Genomic DNA, 14175 nt, shown 5'->3' with positions numbered 1-14175 from the left:
TGGACCTATAGTGACGAAAAGTGACGACCAAAAGTTTGGTCACTAAATCGTTTAGTAACGACTCTTTCTATTGTTAGTGACCATTTTGTTTTGGTTATTAAGTCGCATTTTTTTTTTGTAGTGTGACTTCCATCACCATTCTTTGCTTTAAACATTCGCTCTTGTGCACTAGAAGGTCAGTACCTTCTTTCCTTTTTTATATATTTTTCGATTATTTTTTTGTTCCTATATCAAATGTATGTATTCATATATTTCGATTTTCTTTGTAACAAATTACATGAAATCAGTTAACTACTTTTCTGAAACTTTTCAGTTAAACAGGAAAAAATATTACGTACCTTTAACAAAACAGAAATTAACTATCTTGCGAACTGACATTAATTAGGAAAATGTTACTTTTATATATTAGAGATGATTATGATTTTTTTTTTATTTTTATGTCATAAGAATCTGATTAATTTTGGCATGATTTTAAAATACCATTGAAATTATTATGTTTTTGTCTATCATATCAACCTACTTTTTTTATCTTTATATAATAATAATAAAATTTATAAATTTATAAAACAAATACACATATTTCGAATTTTGTAATATTATTATACCTTATAAAATACAACTCCCTCCAAAATAATTTTCGCCAGTAGTTTCATCCATAATTTCACCAAATTAAAATTTTTATTTTCTTTATATAAATTTTTTTAATGATCCTGATTTTTTTCCTCCAAAAGTATATCAAACATTTACGTCTTAGATAACGTTGCCCCATTATAATTATTACTTTTCAAAAATATATCCGTTTAATGAAGAATTTGATATAACGAAGGAATTAAATGTTAATTAAAATGAGATATATATTTCATAATTATTACACGGGTTTATTAAAAAAAAAAATTAATATCAAGGTGTAAACATTAAGCATTTTTAAAATGAAATTTCAGAATACACACAAACGATGATGTTGTATAATAAAATATAAAATTGCATAAACTAAAAAAAACTATTAAGGCAATAGAAAAAACGGTATATTAGTTGTCAATATATGTTTAAATTAGATAACCTTATTATGGAAGGAACGTCTAATTAAAATGCTTATAAATATATAACAATATCATAACTATATGAGACGAGGAAGGTCGTTCAACTAATAAAACAAAAAATATTGTCTACAAAGAAGTCCTTCAATGATTATAGATATTTATCGTTTTCAATGTATTTTTCTACACATTTCAATAATACCAATAACTATATATATATATATATATATATATATATATATATATATATATATATATATATATATATATATATATATATATATATATATATATATATATTATGCAATATCTGTAAACGATTATATGTTTTTTTAGAGTAAATTACACGAATGGTCCCTATGGTTTGGAGTAATCTGCGCACTCGGTCCCTAACTTATTTTTTTAACTCGGAAAGTCCCTGTTGTTTGTTTTTGTTACACGCTTGGTCCCTACTGTTTGTTTTTGTTACGTGTTTGATCCCTGTCTAACCAAAAAGTACTATTATTTAAATAGGAAAACATAGTGGGGTAGGTAAGATAAGATGAGGGGGTGGGGTTGGGGGTGTGTTAATTTAAATAAATTAAAAAATCAATGGCAAAATAAGTTTTTTTTAGGTAAGACAGGGACCAATCGCGTAACAAACATAAATAGTAGGGACCTTCTGAGTTAAGAAAATAAGTTAGGGACCAAACACGTAAATTATCCTAAACCATAGGGACCATTCGTGTAATTTACTTTTTTTATGCGTTTCCGCGTTTAACGCGGACTATAATCTAGTTTTGTTTTAAAATGTTGTATCTATAAATTATACGAAGAAAAAAAAAAAAAAAAAAAAAAAAAAAAAAAAAAAAAAACTTTCAATACTTTTGACAAATGCTAGGATTTCTAATATGTAAATTGTGAAACATTTTGTATAAATTTGTGTAAGTCATGATCAGCCAATACTAGTCCACTCATCTACCCGCGACAAACTGATCAAGTCGTACCAGGATAAGAGTGTAGCTCTCTTGACTAATGCAACAATAGAAGACCTAGCTATTGCTACTGTTTCTGTTGAAACAAGGTTGCCAAGTCTAACATAACAATCATCAAACTAAAACTAAAACCCAAAATTTTGAGGGGAAGTAGGCCACAGTGTAGATATTTCGTCATTTATTTTGCACCACATTTCCGTATTGTAACCAAATACTGCCTGCTCCTCGTTCAGCTTGGTCTTCGTCGTCTCGGTTAGATCATTTTGGTGAATTTGTTGAGTAGCAGGAGTTGTATCTAGTAATCCAAGTTCTTCCTCTAACAATCTCATCCAGTACTCAACGTCTATCGATCCATTTGGGATATGGGCTCCATGGTGTTCCGCGATTGGTTGTGGCTGTAATTGTATGTCCTCAAGCATGTTCCAAAATTCAAGCTCTGATTCTGAAGGAATTTTAAGATTTACTTCATCATGAGTATTGCAAGACGCGGTTGAAGATGGCGTTGATGGTTGATCTATAACTTCAACCAATAATGCACCTCCACCAGCTCCCTCTCGAGCTATCACTTTTGGATCAATATCCAGGTGATTAGAAGAAATTTCTTGATTATTAATGTGAGGCTGATCAATACTAATTGAGATGTTGGAAGCCGGTGACGTTGAAGGTGTTGACAACAAAGTTTCATTTTTGCTCATCAGCACTGATCTTTTCTTCAAATGTGTATTCCACACATTCTTGATCTCGTTGTCCGTTCGTCCAGGCAACTGTGATGCAATCTTCGACCACCTGAAGCCATAAACTACTTCATTACATACATACATACATACATTAGATTTATTATTACTGTTACTACAACGAGGAAATATATAGAGGTAGCTAGTAAATGCATGATTACTTGTTCCCGAAGGTGGCGTGAAGGCGAATAATGGAATGCTCTTCTTGGGGAGTAAAACTTCCCCTCTTTACATCTGGCCGTAGGTAATTTATCCATCTCAGACGGCAGCTCTTTCCACACCTTAGCAGACCTTCAAACCCAACGATTTAATATTAGATATTTACTTAGTATTTCTTTCAATACCTGGTTTTGGATTTGAATTTTGAAGAAGGTGGTTAATATTTGCCTGCAAATACTCATGGATTTTTATTTAGACTACTCGAAACCATATATAGAGCAAAACAGATGGATCATTATCGACCAAAACCAATCGTGCTTTTGCATGCATTGATTTTATTTATCAGCGGTTAAATAAGAAAGAAAGAGTGAAAATAGGTACCGGCTTGTTTTGGGAGAGAACGCCAGTTGGAATGGCCATGTTTCTGAATGAAAGAGACGAGCCTGACGTCCTCCGCCGGACTCCACGGCCCTTTCTTCACCTTACTCTTGTCACAGCACGGGGAACGCCCTCCTCCTCCTCCTCTCATCTTATTTAGTTAGTTATATATCGATCGAAGCCTAGCTAGCTACCTTTTTCTATATATGCATGCCAACTTTCTTCTCCTGCATCTCCATATATATATAAATATGGATAGACTCTGTAGGATTCTTAGATTGGATTATGGCCAACTTGGTGGTCCCACATTTGTATGTAGTACCTCACCATCAATATACTGACCTACAGGTGTGCTATTTTTAATTAACTATTGTTTTTAATTTGGCAATTGTTTAGGAACAATGACGATAATATAAGCAAGCAGGCTAGTGAAAAGCTTATCAAAAGATTTTAAACAGTTTCTAATTTTTTAAAAATATATAAAGCATATACTCATGCATGCACCATATCACAGCTATTTTTTATTTCGATGAATTGTATAGCTAGATATAGAATAAGATGAATTTTAGTTTATAATTCGTATTTTTAACATCAATATTTTTGGGTCTTCTGTATTATCCAAAAACAATTACCTAAGTAGGCAAGTATCTTGATTGCAATCTGAAAAAAAAATTTATAAATAAATAAAAATGTAATCCTAAATTATGAATCAGGTTTTTTTGACACTATATATGACGTTTGGGTTTTACTTTTACATAAAGCAACGGTTTTTCTAATTAAAGTTTGGTGGTCGTCGTGGGGCCATAGACCTTTAATCGTCTCTATTATTTTATGAATAGAATTGTAGTAAAGTGGAAATGTAATTAAAGAAATTAAATTAATTCCAAAGACGTCGTGATGAAGTCAGCAAAGTGCACCACGTCTCCAAGTGATTAGTTAGGTTAACCAGCTTTCTCAATTTTTATACAATTTTACGTCTCTAATTCAACATTAGAATTTTTATTTTATAACTTAAATTCTTCACTCTTTCTTTAACAAAAACCTTTTATTTATTTATATTCACACTAAAAGATTACATAAATATTAAAACACTAGATTTTTTTTTTTTTTTATAAAAATAAACAAAAATGAATGAGGTGTTACTTCTCCTCATCAAAACATTCCAAAACATCTTCTACAGCCCAATAAAAATAGGGCAAATGTCGTATACCCTTAAATTTTAAGAAAACTATAGGTTTGAACTTTTTGCATTTTTTGAGTTCATTAAAGAATGAAGTTTTGTTTAATGGGTTCATTTATTGCATTTATCAGATTTTACTCATTATTGTCGGTAACAATCACCTCAAAAAATGACAACAAGCCTCAATTCAATGAAAGCGTCTAGTCAACAAAAGATGATAAGACATGTGGCTTCTAGAGGGTTAAAAGTGTCTCAGACAATGGATTTGTCTCTTCTGAGACGAAGGGCTAGTACCTGAAATTCAAGGCTTACAAAACTTCTCACGTGAAGTTATCTATGCACACTACTACAAGTCCAACGAGAAATACACCGAAAAGAAAGTTTTGGTTGTTGGTTATGGAAACTTTGTCATGGAAGTCTCGCTTGATCTCTCAAACCACAATATGAAGCCATCAATGGTAGTTTGAAACTCTGTAGGTAACCCTGTATATAAAAATATACTATTTCCAAGAAAATAAATATTCGTTAGTTAAAGAGTTGTACTCCATGTTAAAGATTTGTTGGTTATGGAAACTCTGTCATGGAAGTCTCTCTTGATCTCTCAAACCACAATATGAAGCCATCAATGGTGGTTTGAAACTCTGTAGGTAACCCTGTATATAAAAATATACTATTTCCAAGAAAAGAAATATTCGTTAGTTAAAGATTTGTACTCCATGTTTTTTTATTTAATCATAGGTTCATGCACTGTCATGTGAGATCTTGGGAAAATCCACATTCAATTTGGTGTTGATGCTGATGAAACTTCTACTTATATGACTGGTAGATAATATGATATTTTATTCCTGTGTAACCATTCAACTATTGTAAATCTTATACTCTAAGTAGATCTCACTCAATGCTCATATAGATTCATCAATAATGTTCATCAAAGAGTCTGAAAACCCTAGGAATCCCGGTTTAAGTCCATTTTGGACCAGAATTTTCATAATGGGCCTAATGGGCCAATAAGCACCTAATTCAACCTCATTGGACTTAGAAACCCTAATTGGATCCTAATTGGACCAAGTTCATAAATCAAAAACATGTTGGGCCATTTGGGTCTAGAATGATTCATTCTATCCCTAATGGGCCTTATTGGGCCATAGCTAATCCAGCTAACCTTAGTGAACCATACGCCCCTTTCTTTTATTCTATTTGGGCCGTAACCCATCTAAGGAGCCCATTGGGCCAAAAAATAATGATTAGGCCTTATAGTTTCGAACCAAGGCTAGAATTGGACCCAAACTACCCTACCCTTTCTCCTAGCCCAACACCTTCGGCCCATGAGTAAAAAAAAGAAAAGAAAGGAAATGGAGTTGACTTTGGAGTGCCACCTCCATAAGACCTAACATACATCTAGGCTTTAAACCATCATGTTTCCATGCTAGTCCTTTCACTCCTCTCTCTCCTCTATCCTCTTCTACTCTCGGCTGAGAGACACAAACACACATACACACACATTACACTAAATTCCCTCCAATTCTCTCAAGACTCATTCATCTTCTTCCTCCAAAATTCTCAAGATTTTTGCTTGTGTTTCAAGAGGTTTTCACAAGATGTAAGTCTTTACACATCCAAGTTTTATAATTCCATTCGCTTGTTAGATCACTCTTTTAATCAAAGTTTTTGGTGATCATACCTCTAGAAATCATCCAAGTCCGAAATCTACTCAAGAAGGTTTACTAGGGCCAAAAATCACTTCATCTTTTTCCACATCTTCTTCAAAACCGAAACATCAAAGCAAAGGTGATTTCATACCCCCTTCTTTTTAGTTTTCGTATGATTTTTTGGGGGAGAATACAAATAAAATGTGTAGATCTATGTGTTATATGCATGTTTTGTGTGAATTCTTAGTTTATTTGGTAAAAACTTGTTAGATCTTGGCAAATCTCGAAAATTTCAAGCATTATATGGAAAAGATTTATGAACTATGACACTATACACATCCAACTAACATGTAAAAAGTGTTATGTGTTTAAGGTACCAAGATTTCAACAAAAACCAAGTTAATGGTCAAAATTGTCAAGAAAACAAAAGATAAGGGTAAAAAGTGAAAAATAATGATTTTAAAGGGTCCAAACAGGTCCTACAAGTATAAAAATGTGTTTTATGCTAAACATATTTCTACAAGGGTCAAAAATGCTAATTTAAGCTTATTGGTCCAAACTTTTGGGCCTCACGGCCTTTGGGCCCAATTTGCGAAAAAATGAAGTTTTAAGGTTTAAAAATGTCATTTTGCCAAAGTTTGAGTCATAAATGTAAATAAACCAAATTTAGAGGTAAAAATATCATTTATTTGCAAATTGGACCAAAAATGTAAAGTTTCCCAAAAATGGGGTCGAAAGTGTAAACTTTTACAAATAAGGGGCTGAAAATGTATTTTAATGCAAAACAGGGTTCTAAATGTGAAAAATATAACATTTGGAGTTAAAACTGTAAATTTATAGACATTTGGGACAAAATTGCAAACTTTTATAAATTATGGACTAAAGTGTCATTTTTACAAAAGTTTGGGCCTAATTTAAAAAATTTGAGAATTGTTGGCCAAAAACGTCGTTTTTACAAAAAGAGGATTTCTATCACTAATCTATCGAACTTCAAGTCAAAACAATCAACGGAGTAAAACAAAACGAGCGAAATATGTCGATAACCAATTATTGGGCTTATTATCCATGATACTTGGCCGTTGTGCCCTAACGGCCGAACTAAGTGTATATTGAGCCCAATGTGTTCCATGACATGTTTATTGGGTTTCACGACCCACTCGCATGTTAATTTGGGCCTGATTTATGGACTACATGTTTATTGGGCCTTTGTGGCCCATTTTCATGTCTATTGGGCCTAAATTACCCTTTTGTTATGTTATTGGACCTTGTGGCCCATTTACATGTTAATTGAGCTTGGAACAAAGATTCATATACCTGTAAATTGTAAATATACCTCTACATAGTTTATGAATTAGTACACTTACTTTGGAATGGAAAAATCTATAACTTACGCGTAAAACATTAAACATGGGAAAATCTTATCAAACGGGAAAGGTTGAGAATCTAGTGAGACTTGACGGTTGGCACCATTGAGTGTACAATCGTAGCCTGTAGTTATAATCAGAGTTTCCTGGATGGAAAGCGGGAGTTTGTGTATAGATCTATATGGGGTGACCCCCCACGCCTTAGTTGTTCGCTATAGCTAGACTAGGCCAGTCTAGGGCGACAACATCCTTAGCAAGACCGACGTATGGAAAAATGCCAAGACAGGCAACTTAGTCATTATCATCCATGGTTATAACGGCTCATGTAGGGATTCAACACCACTTAAACACATAGAAGATTAACTCTTTAATTGTGTCAATACGAAAACACTTAATCAACAAGAACCTAGACATTAAGACAAAAAATAACGGATTTTCTGTGGAAAATTATTCATATACAATTATCATTTATTCAAAATACAACGAATCTAAACTACACTCTTACAAGTTTTATCCATTAAATTCACACATGCATTTATACTCGATTTTCACATCATTTTCAAAACATTTTACATAAAATATCGGATATTCTGGGTTTTTTTTAAAGATACAAAGACTTTTACTCAAACATACTTATGAATTCACCAACATTATATATGTTGACCATTTTCAAAATAACTTGTATTCTCAGGTAATCGTTAAGCTGGAAGATATGCAAGCGTGCATGGTTTTGTTTATGTAACATCACTTATCGTACTTTGAACAATTAGAACTTATGTAATTTAGCAATATACTTGATGTGAACAATACTGGTTGCATTATGTAATGTTGGTAAAGAATGTGTTATGTTTCATGTATATTTATTGTGATGATTATTCAATTGTTAGTCACACGAGCCCCCAGATGGTTCCGCCGTCTGGTTCGGGGGTGTGACAGGTTGGTATCAGAGTAATGTTTATAATGAACTAGCATATCTAACCATACATGATAGGCAACTATAAACACAATGTGACTAAATAACTCTGAACAAAACAATAATTTCACACTTATGTGCGCATATTAGGATAATAACCTAACAATATGTAATAAAAGCTTCTCGAGGAAATTGAACACTATATTTAAACCTAGGTAGTTATGTAGTAATACCTGATCAACTATATTTATTCAGAATATGGCCAACATGTGCTCGGGAGTAGTGATAGTGGGAAATGAATCCAAGCGCCTACCCTACTCTCCAATAATTCTAGGGAATCTGAACACAATCAAGTAAAAATACTATGAGAATAATTAAAATATGACTTATATATGCACTCTCGTGTAGTCAGTATGGCTGGTTTCCACCACCCTGGAGATCCCTACTTTCCCAATCAGGGAAATAACAGATGGTTAGAGGAGTCCGACGAGGAACCTGAAGTGGAGCTTGAAGAGGACCCTGAGGAAGAAGAAATTGAAGAGGGACCTGCGGAACCTGTGGTAGACGATGGTGAAGAAGAGATTGATGACGACAACGATGATGATTCGGATGCCGAGTCCGAAGTCATCAACCCACCATATCCAGTGAGGGTGCCGGCTCACCGAATGGGCCCGAGTGGCCCTACACCTCCCTGGGGTATCGACATTTGGAGGTGGAGCATGCAACAGGGACAGTGACCCCCGTTTGGCATGGCACGTGAGTTCTATGTCTTAAGGGAAGGAGGACCGGCGGATCGAGCACTTCCAGTCATGGTGAGACGATTGAGGGATACTGGCGATTTGGCTCAGAGCACCGCCGATCAGATGCACCAGATGCGGACTAGGGTTTAGCGGGCGGTGCAGGAAACGCGAGAGGTTATCCGAGAGTTCCACATGAGGCAGGTGAGGTGGCAGACTTCACTCCGAGACGCGGAGCGACAACTGGCTCGCCTTCAGGGAGCATCCACTTCCTCAGCACCACCCCCTAGCACATACCACCATGACTAGGACTAGCCGTATCTTTCTTCAGTATTATGTTATGTAATCTATGCTATGTACTATCGACTCTATGTTTAAGTGATTACACTACTCATAGTGTCGTTATGCTGCCAAATATTTATATTTCTAGGTACTGTAAGCCTTTGGCAAATTTTCATGTATCAAAACTATTAGTATTAATTAAAATGCTTTATGTTTTATCATGACATTGTTATCTGCTATGTGTTTTACTTCCCTATTTTATGTCAATGTGTGAAATTACTTAAGTACCTGCTATACCCCTAGTATATAGGATCAAAAACTCACAAAACCATAGGCACTCAACATCTTTCTGTCCCATGACATAAAGATGCCTCAAAGACCTAACCATGGAAACAACACTCCACCAACACTGCCGGAAATAAACTCGGTTGCATTCCAGGCAGCAGTGTCCGTTGCGGTCACTACAGCACTTGCGCAGATTCGTAATGGAAACAACGGAGAAGGCAACGGACAGGGGGTCGGAAGTACAAACCAAGGGACAAACCACGGAGCCGCACGTCCATGCACCTACAATGACTTCACCAACGCCAAACCTCAGACCTTTAATGGGACAGGAGGAGTAATAGCCCCGAAGCGATGGATCGAGAAGTTAAATTCTTTTTTTGAAATTTGTGGATGTCCGGATGAGTGTAAGGTCATGTTCGCAGTTTGCACGTTCATTAACCAAGCTCTCTCCTGGTGCAATGGCCACGTAGAGGCCATGACACTCCCAGCAGCGAATGCGATGCCTTGGGAAGAGCCGAAGGAGATTATGATAGCAGAATACTGTCCTAGAGGTGAGATTCAGAAGATGGAGCAAGAGTTGTGGAACCTCACGGTCCAAAACTCCAACATCAACGCATACATATCTAGGTTTAGCGAGCTATCTCTTCTGTGTCCCGGAATGATCACCTCCGCAGAGAAAAAGATTGAAAGGTTTATCTGGGGACTGACTGAGCCTATTCATGGGAATGTTATCGCAGCAAACCCTAAGACGTTTGATAGTGCGAAGAGACTGGCCAAGAACCTGTACAATCATGGCAATAAGAAGGGTGCCAAGATAGCGGTAGCGGAGTCTAAGAAGGAGGAAGAGAACAAGAAAGGGAAAAACAACAAGCAGAAAGGAAAGCAAAACTCGGAATCATCTAAGAAACAACAAACGGTGTCTGTCCATGCTGCAACACAATCTACTACCACACCACATGCTCCAGCCTCATCCATACAAAATGTTTCCAAACAGTACTTGGGAAATCTCCCCAAGTGTAACAAATGCAACTTCCACCATTGTGGGGAGTGCCGAGAGATGAGTTGCACAAGGTGCAATCGGAAAGGCCATACAGCAAAGTATTGTAGGACTCAACTTCAACAGAATCAGATGACAACCAACAACAACAACAACAATGCGGGAGCCATGTATACCTGTTACGGATGTGGGAAAACGGGGCATGAAAAGTCTCATTAAAAAGTTATTAAAACCATAGGTTAAGAAACATGAAGAGTCTTTTTGTTATAAATAGTTTTACGAACTCCATAACTTGTCCTCAAGTTATGGATGTTAAAGAGTCTCTTCATTAAAGTTTTTTTAAAACCTTAATTAAACTCATAAGTTATGAAAATCTAAGGGTGCGTTTAGTTGCGGAAAAATGAGCCGTTTTCCGGAAAAATTTTCCAAGAAAAATGAGAATTTTGAAAACATGTTTACTTCGTCTATTTTTCTAAATTTTTCATGGAAAATGAAAATTTTCCGTTTTCTAAAATTACAAAGAAGTTGGAAAATTTTGGAAAACTGATAATCATTGTTTTCCACATTTTTCTAATTCCAAAATTTTTCTATAAACACACACCCACTCCACCCCATCCACCTCTACCTACCCCCACCCACCCACACAAACACATACATACCCACCCCCCCCCCCCCACACACACACACACACCCGCACACACACACTAACCCACAAACACACACACACACATACATACCCACTCACACACACACCAACCCACACACACACATACATACCCACCCACACACACACACACACATGCATACATACATACTCCCCCCCCACACACACACCGACCCGAACACACACACACCCACCCACAAACACACACATAGATACCCACCCACCCACACACCCACCCACCCACCCGCACACACACACACACCAACCCACACACATACACATACATACCCACCCACCCCCCACACACACCCACCCAAAAACCCACACACACATACATACCCACCCACCCCCCCCACATACACACACACACCCACCCGCACACACACACACACACACCACCCCCCTCCCCCCACACACACACCCACAAACACACACACACACATACACATACATACCCATCCACACACACACACACACCCACAAACACACACACACACATACATACCCACCCCCTACACACATATACATACCCACCCCTACACACACCTACCCACGCACACACACACACACACCAACCCACAAACACACACACACACACACATACATACCCACCCATACACACACATCAACCCATACATACACACATACATACCCACCCACACACAAACCCACACCTACCCCCACCCCCACCCTCACAGACATACACACCCACACACTAACACAAACCTACACCTACCCCCACAAACACACACTTGTACCCCCCACCCACCCAACACCACCACGACAATCACCGACCTACCATCACCACCACTAACCCGTCACTAGCACCACCACCACCGCTTCCGCCACCATCACCACCACTAACACAATTGCCGCCGCCACCACCATCGCCTGTCATCACCACCATAGCCGTCGACCCGCTACCGTCACCGCCCCCACCCACACCCTACCACCGCTACCGTTTTTTAAAACTGAAAACCGATAGAAAAATACACATCTAAACACGTTTTCTAATTTTCTAAAACTGAAAATGAAAAATGAATAAGTTTAACTAAACGCGTTTTCTAAATTTTTCAATGAAAAATGAAAACGGAAAACGAAAATCGAAAAGGGAAAACAAAAAACAGAAAATGAAAATTGTTTTTCCATAACTAAACGCAACCTAAGAGTTTTGAAAAGTTTCAAAACTTGCCCTCAAGTTTTGGAATTCCAAAGTTACCTCCCCATGTTTACTTTAATTCCAAATCAAACCTTAGAATTTTAAAAGTTTAAAATTCGACCTTATACTATTATAATATTAAAAGTTAATGGTTATATATATGTATAAGAAAAAGTCAATCTTACCATTAGTAGGCCTCATTCACGAAGCCAGTCTATAAGGGGGGTATAAGGTTACTGCCTATAAAATGGCAGTTTAATGGGTGTCCACTCTCACCCACCGCTTCCTTGACTGGTGGAGGGTCGTTAGCTGAACGGGTAGGATAGGAATCCAATTCTCCATTCGTTAAAAGTAACTATATATGCAAACACAATCCAATTAGCAATCGTAGCTCTCAAAGACGCTGTCAACCTCTGATCTTATCAATATCCTGTCCTTTAGATAAGGGATCGTATATTCTTCTGTTTAGATATTGTGCGGACAATCTAATGGAACATATTGTCCAGCAGTTGGTTTCTCGATTTCAGATTCATTTGACATAGAACTTAATTGAACACATCAATTCAGTCCTGACCGGGCCCGGGACATAAGTTAAATCAAATCATCGAGGGGCCCTGATATCGCTTTTACCCTCTTAGGATAAAAGTAACAGATAAACTTCGACTTATATTCATTTATTATTTACTAATCAATTATACACAACAATGCATTTTATGACATCAATTTACTGATGCGGTTTCGCATTGTCAATGCACAACCAATTAATAAACAATAAACCATATATCTTGGTTTTAAGACCATATGATATTATCATCTTGCGATCACTTGCGTTATGTTCCATAAAGTGATTCCAGCAAGTGTGGGTTTATTCCAATGCTAAAAAGTTGTTCATAAGCACTCATGAACGTTGCAACAAACCTTTGCTATGTCTAATACGTTTTAGACAATCTACACACCAATTCATGACAATCTTCATTCATATCTACTTCCAACATATGAACGATTGTGGATCATTCGAATAACTCGATTATTCTTAATAATTAAATTATTCAGGAAGTCAAAACATGCAAAGTGAAACAATAGTTAAATAATTAACATAAAACAGTAGCTTTACTTATAAATAATACTCCTTTATTTAATCATCAAATGTCAATTACATTTATCTATTACATGTTTCCAAACTATATAATCTAAATTAATATCGTCTCTGAGCCCAATACTCATAGCGTGCTGCAAATGCTTAACCCTACTCAATCCCTTCGTAAGCGAATCTGCTGGGTTATCCTCTGACGGTACCCTCTTTACTACGAGGTGTCCTTCTTCTACTCGATGTCTAATAAAGTGATATTTTCTATCGATAGCCGAGATCTACCATGATCCCTCGGTTCCTTGGTCAAAGCAACCGCTCCTTCATTATCACATAAAATTTTCATAGGCTCCTTTATGGCAGGCACAACTCCAAGGTCACCAATGAAGTTCTTCAACCACATCGCCTCCTTTGACGCTTCGCTCGCTGCAATGTACTCTGATTCGCATGTTGAATCAGCTACGGTCTCTTGCTTGGAACTTTTCCAAGTCACTACTCCTCTATTAAGGGTAAAGACCCAGCCCGACTGCGAACGATAGTTGTCCCTGCTAGTATGGAAGGTTGCGTCACTATACG

General features: G+C 36.7%; 1 protein-coding gene across 1 annotated transcript; it reads right to left on the bottom strand.

The window, feature by feature from the left end:
- Positions 1-1922: 1922 nt before the first annotated feature.
- On the bottom strand, positions 1923-3514 carry LOC111913116 (transcription factor MYB10). The gene is made up of 3 exons (XM_023908845.3): positions 3286-3514; positions 2907-3036; positions 1923-2797 (listed from the first exon to the last, which is right to left on the bottom strand). Exons 1-3 carry the CDS (start codon positions 3431-3433, stop codon positions 2137-2139), a joined length of 939 nt encoding a protein of 312 aa, XP_023764613.1. The 5' UTR covers positions 3434-3514; the 3' UTR covers positions 1923-2136.
- Positions 3515-14175: the final 10661 nt, after the last annotated feature.

This window comes from Lactuca sativa, chromosome 7 (assembly GCF_002870075.4).
Source record: "Lactuca sativa cultivar Salinas chromosome 7, Lsat_Salinas_v11, whole genome shotgun sequence".
Taxonomy (NCBI): Eukaryota; Viridiplantae; Streptophyta; class Magnoliopsida; order Asterales; family Asteraceae; genus Lactuca; species Lactuca sativa.
This window is presented reverse-complemented; position numbering and strand designations above follow the sequence as displayed.